At 42.3% G+C, this 14,521-nt stretch overlaps 1 protein-coding gene across 2 annotated transcripts in view; it reads right to left on the bottom strand.

Moving 5' to 3' along the window:
* Positions 1-4,423: 4,423 nt before the first annotated feature.
* The window catches only part of PARP11 (poly(ADP-ribose) polymerase family member 11), a 57,230-nt gene continuing 47,132 nt past the window's right edge, over positions 4,424-14,521 (bottom strand). For both annotated transcript variants that reach the window (XM_070409546.1, XM_070409547.1), the window contains 2 exons: positions 10,136-10,287; positions 4,424-8,434 (listed from right to left, as the gene is read on the bottom strand). In XM_070409546.1, coding sequence (XP_070265647.1) covers positions 8,118-8,434; positions 10,136-10,287 — 469 coding nt within the window. In that variant the 3' untranslated portion in view covers positions 4,424-8,117. The remainder of the gene's footprint in view (positions 8,435-10,135; positions 10,288-14,521) is intronic.

Genomic DNA, 14,521 nt, shown 5'->3' on the forward strand with positions numbered 1-14,521 from the left:
TGTTTTATGTTTAAAATATTGATTTCTTAATTTTGGATTGGAACAGTGGGGGGGGGGGCATCTTATACACAGAAAAATACGGTACTCTTGAGGAAAATATGAGTAGTCAGTACAGCCTTGAGACATGAGAATCAGAGTTCACTCAGATCTTCCATGTGCTGACTACACAGAGGTACTTCAGGGAACACGCAGAGAACCTGTTGTGTGCACTTTGAATGGAAGACAGGCCCAGGTGATAGAATATGGGGGGAGGGGATTACAGATTGGGTAAGGATTGATTTTTTAACACTGAATCTCTGGTATTGCCAATTGGGGGCAGGTGTTTCTTGTCACTGAGAGTGTGCAGGCATAGCCTAGGGCAGTGATGGTGAACCTTTTGAGTTCAGCATGTCAGCATTTTGAAAAACCCTAACTTAAATCTGGTGCCGTGTCACATATAGAAATTTTTTGATATTTGCAACCATAGTAAAACAAAGACATATTTTTGATATTTATTTTATATATTTAAATGCCATTTAACAAAGAAAAATCAACCAAAAAAATGAGTTTGCGTGTCACCTCTGACACGCATATCATAGGTTCGCCATCACTGGCCTAGGGATAATTCTTTGCAGGAAAGTTGAAGAAGGCATTTAAAAAAAGACACACAAAAAATGGTTGATTGAACCAATCTTGAAATCTGTTCTTATGCTAGACTTTGAGCACCCTGCACATGGGGTTTTTACCATTGCATCCTATTTTTAACATAGTGGGTGGTATGTAGTAGGTATAGATACTCAATGTTTTGTTGAATGAATGAATATATTCACTTACCATTTCCATGAAGGAAGAAAACTAGCCCAAATAAAAATTACTCCATGAGAAAGAAAAATAAGGCATTCTGACATTTAGAAGCTGGCCTGGCATTCAGACTAAGCCATGTTATTCTCCTACTGAACATAAACTCTCAGAATACCAACCTCAGATAAAGATACTTGGAGACTGTGATAAAAATGAGATAAAACAAGGTCACTTCATAATTTTGTCTAAGCACAGACAAAAATAAGCTCACTATGCCCCCCCGCAGAATACCAAGCAGCCCAGCTCAGCCTAAGCAAGTGCCTGCTGCCTCTTTACAAGGGGCAGTTCCTCCTCCGGTAGTCCTTCTTCCTACAGACTGAGATGCCCAATCAGAGACTTGCCCTGCTTTTGACAGCTCCCAATCTAAGGCAAAACCCCATTTCCTTAGATACTCCCCAATCACCTAACCCAGTGGTCGGCAAACTCATTAGTCAACAGAGCCAAATATCAACAGTACAACGATTGAAATTTCTTTTGAGAGCCTAATTTTTTAAACTTAATCTATATAGATAGGTATATTGTTATTAACTTAATTAGGGTACTCCTAAGGCTTAGGAAGAGCCACACTCAAGGGGCCAAAGAGCCGCATGTGGCTCTCGAGCCACAGTTTACTGACCACGGACCTAACCCTAACCCAAATCCTATAGGAAGTTCGTTCTAACTCCTTTATTAACATACTCCATAGTTCCCCACGGACTGTGCTCTCCCTCACTAAAATCCACTTAACTACAGGGCTGCTCTGGTAGTCTTTGGCTAAAGGGCATTGACCAAGTAAATGCTAAGGGGGGGAGGGGGGAGTATGCTCTTAACTCCAGTGCAGAGTGAATTCTATAAGAATCCCAGGTCTGTGAGGGCTGTATTAGTTACACAACACTTCCTAAAAGTGGTCTTACTTATGACTACTAACATTTACTGAGACTCACTCCGTGTTTTCACAGACAGTATTTCATCACAGGAGGTAGGTGTTATCATTATCCTCATTTACAGACGAAGAAGCTAAAGCACAGAGAGGAGCCTCAAGTGCAGACAGCTGGTAAGTGGAGGTGCGGGGATGCCACGTGGTCATCTGACTCCCAAGCCCAGGCTTCCGATAAATAGGACTTGGAAGGTGTGAGAGGTCTGTGAGCTTGTGTTCTGAGGGCAGGCAGCAGGGGTGATGGATACCTCTATGTAACAAGCATCTTGATTCTCTCAGTAAATTGTATAAAAATCGACATAATCCATGCTCCTCTCTCCACATACCCTTCAGCGCTGGTCCTGGTTCCCTTAACACTGACCCGAAGGGCCAGGTGCAGGAGGAGGGTTAGCACTCTGGTTCTTTAGGTGGCTTTGATTCTTTTTTTTTTTTTTAATATTTTTTATTGATTTTTTTACAGAGAGAAAGGGAGAGAGATAGAGAGTTAGAAACATCGATGAGAGAGAAACATCGATCAGCTGCCTCCTGCACATCTCCTACTGGGGATGTGCCCGCAACCCAGGTACATGCCCTTGACCGGAATCGAACCTGGGACCTTTCAATCCGCAGGCCGACGCTCTATCCACTGAGCCAAACCGGTTTCGGCGGCTTTGATTCTACCTTAATTTTAATGATTAAAAAATGCTCCAATCTGCCTCCACCCCACACCTAGTTTTTCTCATCTCCCCAAAGCCTGTGTGGCATTAGCTGGGTGTAGCCAGGGGGACTAAAATCAACCCTTCACCGTCACTCATCTTTCAGGTCTCCATAGCCACGTGTCACTTCCAAGGGAAGCCTTCTCTGATCCCCTAGGATAGGCTGATCCCTTCATCACAGGCGCTCATACTGGCCTGAACTTCCCCACTGTTAAACCTATCATTCTTGTTCAACTCAGCATCTGCCCCTCCCTGCGAGACTTCAAGTTCATGAGGGCAGGGCCATGTTGGACTGGCACACTGCAGGAACTCAGAGTTGCCACCTTGATGGGTGGTAGAGATTTGGGGGGAACCAGGTCAATTTCTTTTCCTTCCTGTTCCAAACTCTTGCTTCCAAATGCATCATGATCCTTGCTCTAGTGTATTTCTTGACCCAAACTCAAAAATTGTCATCAGTCAGACCAGATGTTGAAACCTAGAAATCTTTCAGGTCTTTTTCTTTTAACAATAGTCTGTCGGTCCTTCATAAACTTCACCTTCTGAAAAGTAAACCTTACCCCCCTGTGAGTTATCCAAGGTCACACTAAATCAAACAGCAAAGCCAGAAAACTCCAATTCAGCAACTCCCAAAATGGTCCTTGCTCTTCTTAAAAGGATAAGAGGAAATGGACTTCAATACTGATTCTCTAAGAATGTTAATCAAATGTGGACTTATAATGCCTGCAGATACTACATGTTATCTAGGAGACATTAAACTGAAATGAGCCCTTCAGGAAAGGATATTTTCTAAAAAGGAACAGGAAAACACAAGGGCAATCTGTATTTATAATTAATTAGAGGCCCAGTGCACAAAATTCGTGCACTGGTAGGGTTCCTAGCAGCTGCTGGCTGCTGACCGGGTACTCCCTCCCTTCCCCCGGCCGGACCTGCCCCCTGGTCAAACTCCCGGATGAACTCATGGCCGAGGGGACAATTTGCAGACTATGCTTTTATTATATAGGATACTGCAAAAATAATTTGAATTAAATTCTGATTGTGACTCCCCTAAACTGGCTTACCAAAGTGAAGTTAGCATGAGCCAGAATCAGCAACAGCATATTGTATAACCTCTCAGGAGAGGGCACAATAAGGCTTTTCAGCTGCAGAAAACACCAATGTCTTTGGCATAATCCTATGTTCCAATCTCATGAGAAGCCACTTAAAAATGAGTAAGACTGATGCTAAATTCTTAGATACACAGCCACACAACGAGAAAGTTCAAATCAAAGCCAGGTTCTTAGCCTACAGTGCTAAAGAATGAAAGCCAAGCAATTAGAGCTGAGAAAATGCATTCTACAGTCTTACAGCAGGAGACTGAGCTCAGTTATAGCAAGGAAGTTCTTGTCTGGGTGCTGGAAATAAATAAGACATTTTTTTTTTAAACTTTCTATTGATTTTTAGAGAGAGAGTGAGAGGGAGAGAAACACTGAGCCTGCAGCAACCTGGGCATGTGCCCTGACCGGGAATCGAACCGACAACCTTTCAGTGCACGGGATGATGCCCAACCAACTGAGCCACATCAGCCAAAGCTAAACAAGTCATCTTTTTATCAAATATAGTTCAGTACAGGAAGGGGCAGGGCAGAGAGAGACTGCACAACCTACCAAAGCCTGGAGTTTTTTAAAAACATGAGAAGTAAACTACCTCTGCAAAAAAGTGAAGGTTAATGGATGAACTCTGAATGTCTTTCCTAAATATTTAGGGCTCACCTCTCCTATATTTATTACTCACACCAACCAGGAAGCCCACAGAGAATCGTGTACTTGGCCTGGCCAGCGTGGCTCAATGGTTGAGCATCAACCTATGAACCAGGAGGTCACGGTTCGATTCCCAGTCAGGGCACATGCCCGGGTTTTGGGCTCGATCCCATTGTAGGGTGTGCAGGAGGCAGCTGATCAACGATTCTCTCATCATTGATGTTTCTCTCTCTCTTTCCCTCTCCCTTCCTCTCTGAAATAAATAAAATTTTTTGAAAGAATCATGTACTTTATATTTCTTTGAAACATTCATTTCTTCCATCACCGTTGCCTCAAGCAACATCATAAAATTATTCATAGGAAGTGCGGCAGGGCGGCTCTTTTCACCAAACCTCTTCCTGTATATTAGCACAAAGGGCTAAAAATAAGTACAATCCCTTTGCCACAGTTTCTAACCAAACATAATTTTTTAGAAGGCTTGTTTTTCCTTTCCTGGCTAATCTTCATTTCCCTTTAATTTTCTCTTTTACAAGAACAAAACCCCTAATTTCATCTAGAAATGGGCTATCTCTGTTTCAAGCAATATGTTTATTGAAAACAACACAAACATCCTTCCCATGGAGGGAGGACAATCTGGGACAAAGCACACTGAGGACCCGGGAGACGGTTTCCAGTGCTGTTCCTGTGACCTGGGAGGGGACCTCAAACACCGAATGGCTAGAAATAAAACTTATAAACATGTCACATTTCTACATCATCAGTCAGAGCTCAATTGAATTTTCATAACAATGAACCTTAATTATAACCCAACATTTAGACAGAGTGGGACATGATTTTAGATGTAAAACTTGATTTGTTACCACAGGTGAGCCTTGATCATTCTGTCTCTCATTTCTCTAAGCTTTAAAATTAAGATATCTTTTGATACCTTCCTTTTTGCCAATAGAAGCTTAAAGATGAAGTGAAATGCCTAACTCACTTCAAAAGGAGTTACTGTGAACATGCTGGGAGGGGCTGGTAGGAGGCAGGATGATGGCGCAGGGAGCGCGCTGAGGAAAGGTGCGGCCACACGCATTAGCCCTTGGTCTGTTTTGAAATTTTCAACAGCACAGAACAAGTAATTTTCCTCACAGGTTATCTGGTTAAGGTAATGCAAACTGAGAACAAGAGACTTTACCCATCTGCGAGTGGGTTACACAGAGGTACAAGCAATAAACTCCTTTCATTTGAGCTGAAAATTTAGGCTTAAATAACGAATGGTGGAGATGAGACACAGAAATCACAGAAACAAATATGTGGCATACACAGACAACCAAGACCTGTGATGGAGAGCTTTAATCACCACATGTAAAAACAATATTTTCACATATCAAAAATGGCTCCAAATTCTTTACCATCATCGCCACAGTGGAGAGATGAAAGTCACACTAGTACAAAAACCTTCCTGCTCATAACAGCAAGATTTATGAAACTTTCTTTATAAACACTTTTTTTTTTTTACCCTGAGGCTGATATCACCAAAGTAAAAAAGAAAGGTCACTATCAGCTGGGATTCATTCAATGTAGAATATTTTAAATCACTGATTCTTTAACCTGGAGTGGCTTCTCTTCCCTCGCCCACCCCTACTATGTGATGCCAAGAAGAAAAGGTGACAAGTGGATGGGTCCAGACCAGCATGTATAACATACTGACACCATGATTCTCAACTCAATCTACTGATCAATACAGAGAAACTGAATTTTAGTGTCAATCAACTCAATGCTGTCACATTAAAAAATGATCTCAATTGGCTCTTTCTTGTAAAAGGAGAGTTAACAGTAGATTCTCAAATAGTTCTTTCTTACAATGCCTACTGCAGTGCACTCTGCTTCCTGCAGATGAGCCAACTAATTAAGTTCACACAGATTGCCTTGCACATCTCAGCTCTGGGCTCTTAGTCACCCAGAGATGAAATCTGCACATGCCTAAATGAAAAATAACCCCCAGACATTATAATAGTTATTCCAGTCAAGTGATGGGAGAGGAAATCATGTTAAATCAGAAAAAAAAAAAAGACAGCCATGTTGGAGACTATGTGAACATTTTGGTGTGTAAAAATAAATAGCACAAAAGATTTTCAAAAATCTAAATTCCTAATGTCTCTAAAGAAGTTCTTTGTGAACAGGGCTGAAGCAATGGTGTACTACCACTCCCAAGGCAGCCTGTGGGCTTTTTCTCAGTTATTTCCATGATGATTTCTGACTGTTTCTAAAATATGTTCTTTCTAAATATTCATAGCACTTCATCAAAAGTGGCTGCTAGTCCGCATATCTGAGTCAGGAAATCTTTGCTGTCATTTACTTTTAATTGGTATTATACCAGTACACGCAATTTCCTGTGTACTACTTACTTTCGACTCACAAATACGAGTGTTCTGGGCTATAATAAATGCGGAGATAGTAGGTAAAGAATCACCAACCTAATCTTGCTCCATACTCTTCATTTTTATTATGCTTAGATGCCTTCCCAATTCAAATGACTGAACTGAACAACACAGACATGAACATTTACTGGATTTTTCTTGAGAAGTTAAATTGTGTTCACTAACTCTCAGCTAAAACTGGGTGAGGATAATGAAGACAATTCAGTATTAGATTGAAGGTTTTCTTGAAAATGATTGATACAAGTGTTCTTTTTTTTCTTTCTTTCTTCCAGGTAGAACTATTGAAAATCAAGGTTGGAAAAACTGTTAACAATTGTATGGCCAATCCCTGATCTGATACCTGAACTCCTATACCACATATCTGCCAAGTTGTCCGGCGTCTGCCAGGATACCTTTAGGGGCAGGAAGCTGTTGCAACATTACTTCTCCTAGAATCGGATAGCAAGACAGAAAGAACAGGGAAACAAACTTCCATTAAACATGATAATGAATTTTGTCTAACTTTTCAAGAGAGTTAGCAGATTGTCAATTGCTACTGAAAGGAATAAACCAGATTTGTTCCATGCATCCAATGATTCAAAATGGGGAAATACAAATCGGAAGTGAATTTTGTAAATCACTGTTGAATAGCTGTGTGTGTGTGGTAGTTGGGAAGCAGATAAAAATATCTTACAAGTAATCATTGTCAGAACCCCAAAACAAAGGGAAAATATGTGTTTTAAATAGTAAATAAAAGTTTTGCTTTAAAGCTGCAATAAACACCTTGTGCAGCAAGTCTCAGTACAAGAATTCCAGAGCCTCGGTGGATGAACTGCAGGCTAACGACAGCTGCGGCACTTGTCAGTTCAGATGCAGGAGACAGCGGAGTGACAGGAGCAATCTGAGACTGCAGCCTGCCATCCTGGGCGGACAGAAGCAGGGCACTCTACCTTGATTTTCTCCTTCTGGCTTGTTTGGCAGGACTGCAAATAATGTTCTTATTTCCTACTTCTCTCAAGAATACTCAGGCTGCTTCAAGGTTTCAGAAGACCAACAAAGCAACATGTAGATTGGTGGACAGTAACATCAGAATTCAACTTACAAAGGTTCAGTTCCTCTGAAGGAACCAGCTTATGTCTGTAACTTATTTTCTGAACATATATAGGAATCAGTCTATCTCACCTGAAAACGTTCATCCTGATAACACACACAGAAACTTTAATAACTCTAAATGACCATGCTAACTGAGCCTCCGCTGATTCAGTTTTGAGTGGTATCTTTCACCGCGAGGTGTTAAAATGGCAATGGTGTCCATCTTTAACAAACAAGACGGTGAACAACTAGCAGAAACAAAACAACAATAAAACCAACCTTAAAGTCAGTATGTCTTTTTATAGGGAGTCCACTTTTTCTCTCATATCTGTTTCAAAAGTGTCAGATAATTAACATTAGTGGCTAGATGACATGAGAGCAAATCTTCCTGCAAGAAAGAATAAACTTCCTTGACCACTGAGATTTGTCAGTTGGATCAATGAAAGTCTATTAAGTACTCAGGATAGATCTGGTTGGCATCAAACACCACAAAGATCTTTGGATTCCAGGTGTCGTCCACACAGCTGTCATATAAGTTCACATAGCTACCGTCTTTGGAAGGAGGTCGCATGTATTTGGAGTCTCCATTTATATAATCTCCAATCAGCACTCGAGCAAGAAACATAGATTTATACGTTCTAAATAGATGCCGATTTTGCAGGCTTACACCATGAATTTGGAATGTGTTTCCATGTTTTATGTCATCTTTGCAGAAGCGACTGGAGTAAGCAGCATCTCTAGCAAAATAGGTTCCTTAAAAAAAAGAACCAAGAAAAAAGAAAGCCAAGATTAAAGACTACCCTGAAGAATACATGAAACACAAGAAAAAAACATTCTGTTAGGGCAGTGGTCGGCAAACTCATTAGTCAACAGAGCCAAATGTCAACAGTACAACGATTGAAATTTCTTTTAAGAGCCAAATTTTTTAAACTTAAACTATATAGGTAGGTACATTGTTATTAACTTAATTAGGGTACTCCTAAGGCTTAGGAAGAGCCACACTCAAGGAGCCAAAGAGCGGTATGTGGCTCGAGAGCCGCAGTTTGCCAACCACGGTTTAGGGGAATAGACACATGGAATTGTATAACAGAAATAGATGTGAAATTTCCTCCTATGTAGATCTTTAAGAACAGAAGTTTATCTGTTATGGATGGCTGTGATTCAGACTGCCATAGGGATAGATTTGTTAGTATGGACCGGTCCCCACCACCAACTCCATCACTCCGCACCAAAAAGTAGTGCCAGACTTGTTTTCAAAAAAAATCTTACAAAGAAATCCAATATGTGAGACTGATACAAACTATTTCTGTGATTACAAGTGTGGCAGGACCTGAGTTTTAATTGTTTGGACTCCCTCCCATTTCTATTTCCTTCCACCGCTTTCCTCTCCCGCTTCCCTATACAGCAGCCACTGAAGCCCTGGAGAGCACAGTGGAAACTGCTGGTCTACAGAGATGATTTCAAAACCCAGGTACCACATTTCTATGATACAGAGCAACAATTCAATGATATGTCTGGAAATAATAGAACTCTATGTCCCGAGCGTGCAATGCTGTTCACATCCGACCACCCAACAGAACAATTTCACTGGTTCATTGCCTATTTGGGAAAACTCAGTAAAGCATCTGACTCTTGGGAGGACTGACATCATTATGGGGACACTTACTCTAAAAATTTTTGAAAAGTAATTGCAATGTCTCGTATTACCCAGTACTGATGGGATTTATGTAACACTTTTCTGATCCTCTTACAGTTAAAGAAATAAAATGGACTTTTTGGTAGTTATTTTAAAAATGTATTTACTTTTTAAAAATAGAGCACACCCTAATCCTAAATGGTAGTCAGTTCTCTTGATGGAAGTAAGGTACAAAGCAAGAACCAGCAAAATAAATGTTCATCCCTTACCTTTCCCCCTCATTTCTCTCCTTATTTTGCTTGGGTAGTGGGCATAAATTGGAGAACTTGGACTTTCATGACATTAGGAAAAAGGTGAGGATTTCCCCTATTATTCTTTATTGCTCATTAATATTCTTACCTATCTTTTTCTAAAAAAAACAAAAAATACTAGTACCTAGGCCTGTGCACAATGTACATTAATTTATTTGATAGTTCTCTCTTTATCTGACATAAAAGTTTTAGTTTTATCCAAGCAAAGGACTTATCCATGAAAATTAAATATAACGCAAAAATCAGTGAACATGGACATGATGTCCTGCGAATGATGGGAGCGGGGCGCGATCTAACCCAGCAGGGCATGAAGGTCTTACTTCTATCTTGTACATGCAGGAGGTGGCTTTTCTGTAGCTCAGAACCTCTGAGGGTGTGCTGGGAACCTGGTACATAACTTTTAACTTAATAACTGTCAAACCCCTGAATTACAGAAGAGTCAATTATCTCTAAAGAGAGGAGATTTGCTCCTAGGACCTGAATCGAACCTGGAATTCTGATAATTACCTTTTCCAAAGAGAGCACCATGTATACCGTTTATCCTCCAATCAAAGTTATGAATGCAAATTGCTTCCACAAATTCACTGCTGGTACCATGAAACAGCATTTGTTCATTGATCTGAGGCACACCGCTTTTTTTTTTTAGTTGAGCCTTTTTCCTAAAAACACAATACACACAGACATAAAATACACAGAAAGATTCCATAAGTGGCAGTTATTAATTTTTCAAGGAGAAAAATTCGGTAGAAAACATGAACCAGAAAACCTTCTTTAACATAAATCATAAATGGACAAAGCAGCTCTGAAGAAGAATCTCAAATGCTCTTGGACACATAAGTCATCTCATCAAAAATTATTAGTTAACATTGAGACTTAAGGTTGAAAATTACACTCAAAACTATAGATATGTCAGATGATGCCCCATTATTAAAAAGGTGATTGCCTAAACCAGCCAAGTTTTACAGATGCCTAAAAATGGCACTATAAACAATTAAATAATACAAAGTTCACAGAGTCTTTAAACAGTGAATTCCTTGAGCAGGGACTATGCCTTAATCTTTTTATCCTCAGAGATTAGAAAATATTGGTTGAATTAAACTGAATTAAGTCATCCAGTTCAACCTCTTCCCAATGGACAAATCTCTTTTAACAATGTAGGGCTGATTGTAACAGTAAAAAACATACAAACAAACTGAAAACAGCTTAAAAATCTTTCATAGAAAAATGAGTAAATAATTACTTATTTATACATGAAAGTTAAAAGTAATAAACTAGACTTACATGTATTAACAAATAACTCTTGAAAAATAATGTTGAATGTAAAAAGAATGTTGCAAAAAAAGGCATATGACTCAAAATAATACTGTTTGTTGTATAAGTATACATGTATAGGTAATAAAGAATATAAAGATATGGACAAGAAGGTATCGCACCAACCTCACGAGGAAGAAAGAAAACAGGATGGGGTTGGGGTAAACACTTCGCCTGTATCTGTAATGCTTTATATCTTAAAAAGAAAAACAAAACTGCTACAAAGAAGAAGAAAATGTGACAAGTATTAAAATGTTAAATTTGATTGGTAGGTACACAGGTGTCTGTAAACTCTCTGCTGCATTTTCATTTTAAAAACATTTCATAAAAACCATTTAAAAATGAAAAAGAATCCCTCCCCCATTATATCTCTAAATAGCTATTTAACAGCTGCTTCAATTCAGACCAGGGTCAAGTGCTCACAGCTTTGCAACACAGCACAACCTATCTGCAATCAGCTGTAATTGTTAGAAAGTATGTCCATCCTAATACTGAACCAAAATCTGCCTTCCTATTACTTCTATTGATTTGTCTTAGTTTTTCTGTTTTGAACACAGAACAATTCAAATATTCTTATACAAAACCACTCTGAAAATATCCAAAATTAACTATGAACACTGACCTCGGCTTTCTTTTCTAGGTTAACCCTTTGCGGTCGTATTAAATTTGGACATGGGTGTCGTACTGGTTGGGAATTAATTTCCATTTGAAAGAGCAGTGATACTTAACATGCAAGATTATGAAGGATAAACAAGATTTATTAATTCTTTTTTGGAACGACGTCACTACTAGTAGAATCACTACAAACGTTATCACTTTCTACGTCAGAGTCAGTATTCAAGGTGCCAAAATAAAACTCTTCATCGTTACTTTCAGATTCGCAGTACACTTCTTTCGGTAACTTTCTTTTTGCCATTTTGGAGTATTATTTTGAAATATCTTAACAAGCGAGAATGCCTAATTACAGTTAAACGTAATTTGTAAAGCTTTATTTGAAATTCTTCGAATTATCTCCGAAGCTTGTCAATTTCTTCACTCTCAAAAGGCGACTGACTCGCCACGGTGTTTTGCATGGCGAGTGTGGAACGACCGCGTTTGTTTATATTGAGTTTCGATATCTCCGATTTGTCGGGGCAATGTTTTGGTTCGTGACAAGGTCGCTTAGACACTTAAGAGCTTTCAGAGAAATTATGAACTGATACATGAATGAATAGAGTTAAGATTCGTACGGTTCCTTGCTGTGGTGGCTGAGAGCAGACATACGACCGGAACGGTAAAAAAGCTTTGGTGGCTGAGAGTAGCAAACGACCGCAAAGGGTTAAATAGACACCACTAGAGGCCCAGTGAACAAAATTCGTGCACGGGTAGGGTCCCTAGGCCTGGCTGGTGAACAGGGTTGATCAGGCAGCCGAAGGCCTTCCTTTGTTCCATGTCGCTCCCTGGTGGTCAGCCCACATCATAGCGAGTGATCAAACTCCCAGTTGAACTCCCAAGGGGACACTTTGCATATTAGTCTTTTATATATATAGACTAGAGGCCCAGTACACAAAATTCGTGCATGGGGGGTGCATCCTCTCCAATCTGGGACCCTGCGGGGGATGTCTGACTGCCTCTCACAATCCAGGACTGCTGGCTCCTAACCACTCGCCTGCCTGCCTGCCTGATCACCCCTAACCACCTCTGCCTGCCTGCCTGATCGCCCCTAACTACTCCCCTACTGGCCTGATTGCCCCTAACCACCTCTGCCTCACCCCACACCCGGGACCCAGACTTCCCTCCCTCTGGCTGGCCGCAGACACCCAGGACCTGGGCCGGCTTCACCCAAGCTGGCCGCAGCCACAGGGGACCGTGGGCAGGTGGCTTCACCTGGGCCGCAGCCGCAGGAGCCCGGGACTGTGGGGCGGGTGGCTTGTCCCTCTCCCGGGCCACAGGCACAAGCACAGGCACAGCCGCTGGCGCCCGGAACCGTGGGATGTGCAGCTTGTCCCTCTCCTGGGCCGCAGCCTGGCTGGTCCCCACTCCTCTGTTGCGAGCTCATTTGTGCCTGGCTGGTCCCCATTCCTCTCCCCCCAGTGTTGAGTGTCTGAGCCGTTATGGCATGACAATGTGAGGGTATGGTGATCATTTGCATATTAGCTCTTTATTATTAGGATCCCATCAGCTATTCCTCACTCAGCACAGCCTTTCTTTTTCCATCCTGGACAGCCCTTAGTTGACGAGAATCTGCTGGATCCCTTCTAGTTTATAATGTTGGTAGGAATTAGAAGCAGAGTCCAGATATCTCAGACAGCACTGACTCTACCAGCACACACTGAATTTATTTTGTAGCAGGGGCACCACACTGATGATAAGTCTGAGTCCATTAAAACTCCCAGAACTTTCTCAAACTAGACTCCCCTCAGCTTTCTGTATTTGTACAACTGATTTACAAACCTAATGCAGAACTACATTTATTTCAATTAAGCTTTATTTTTAAATTCATGCACGGTGCGGACCCTAGGCCTGGCCGGTGACCAAAGTGTGAGGTCTGGCGTGGAAGGACAGGTCCCAGCTGACCTCTGGGCCCTGAGTCCCCCCTCCACCTGCGTCACCACGCCCAAGTCACCACGCAGAGATGTGGTGAGCGTAGCCGGGAGCTGCGGGCGGGGGCACAGTGAGGACCTCTGGGCCGCCCAGTGGTGCCGCATGAAAGCCGGGCCAGCCTTGTAGACTGGCTCTTGTGCGAACCCATGGGGAGCCCGACCAGCCCCTGTGGTCCTGGTGGCTGCTACCTGGCTCACCTGGAAGAGGCTGCATGGGTGGAGGGGGGGCAGGCTCCTCACTGGCACCCAGCATCTGAGTGCGGGGTTTCCCCGACACGCGAGACCTGGCATCCCCAGGGGAGGTAGCAGGGGGTGTGAGAGTGAGCTCAGCAGGTAGCCCACATTCTCACCGACCCTCTGTCCTCATCACTCCCACCCCCAGGTAGCCAGCGAGAGGTCGCAGCCCCCCACCCAGGCACTGCGGGAGGTTGGTTGTCGCCACCCACTCCCAGTTCCCTGTCCCAGCCTGGGACCCCACCCCAATAAGGCGATCAGGGCCTGCCAGCTGGGGGTAGGGACCCAGGAAGTTGGCCGCCAGCCCCAAGGTGGGATCCCAGCCCTTGGCCCCCCAGGGGAAAGGGGACGTGTCTGCTGCCACCCACCTCCAGTTCCCCGACCCAGCCCGGGGCCTGGCCCTGATTGGGCGATGGGGGCCTGCTGGCTGGGGGGAGGGACCGAGAGGTTGGCTGGCAGGCCCCATCCGGTAATCGGGGCCTGGGGGCCCAGGGCAGCTCCTGCGTTGAGTGTCTGCCCCTTGGTGGTCAGTGCACATCATAGCGACTGGTCATTCCAGTCGTTCCATAGTAACAGTGCTTAGGCTTTTATATATATAGATAGCAATTTAAAAATGCAGAATTTATTTTAAAAACAAATATGCAACTTAGTGATTATGCAGGGGAAAAGGGGATACTTGAATTTAAATGATGAAAGAACTGGAAATGTATATGGTTGTTCTCAAGAGTCATTTGGCAATATGTATCAAAATTTAATGTCTATGCTT

Source organism: Myotis yumanensis, unplaced genomic scaffold (assembly GCF_028538775.1).
Source record: "Myotis yumanensis isolate MYYU_CA2020_CCGP unplaced genomic scaffold, mMyoYum1.0.hap1 SCAF_3, whole genome shotgun sequence".
Taxonomy (NCBI): domain Eukaryota; kingdom Metazoa; phylum Chordata; class Mammalia; order Chiroptera; family Vespertilionidae; genus Myotis; species Myotis yumanensis.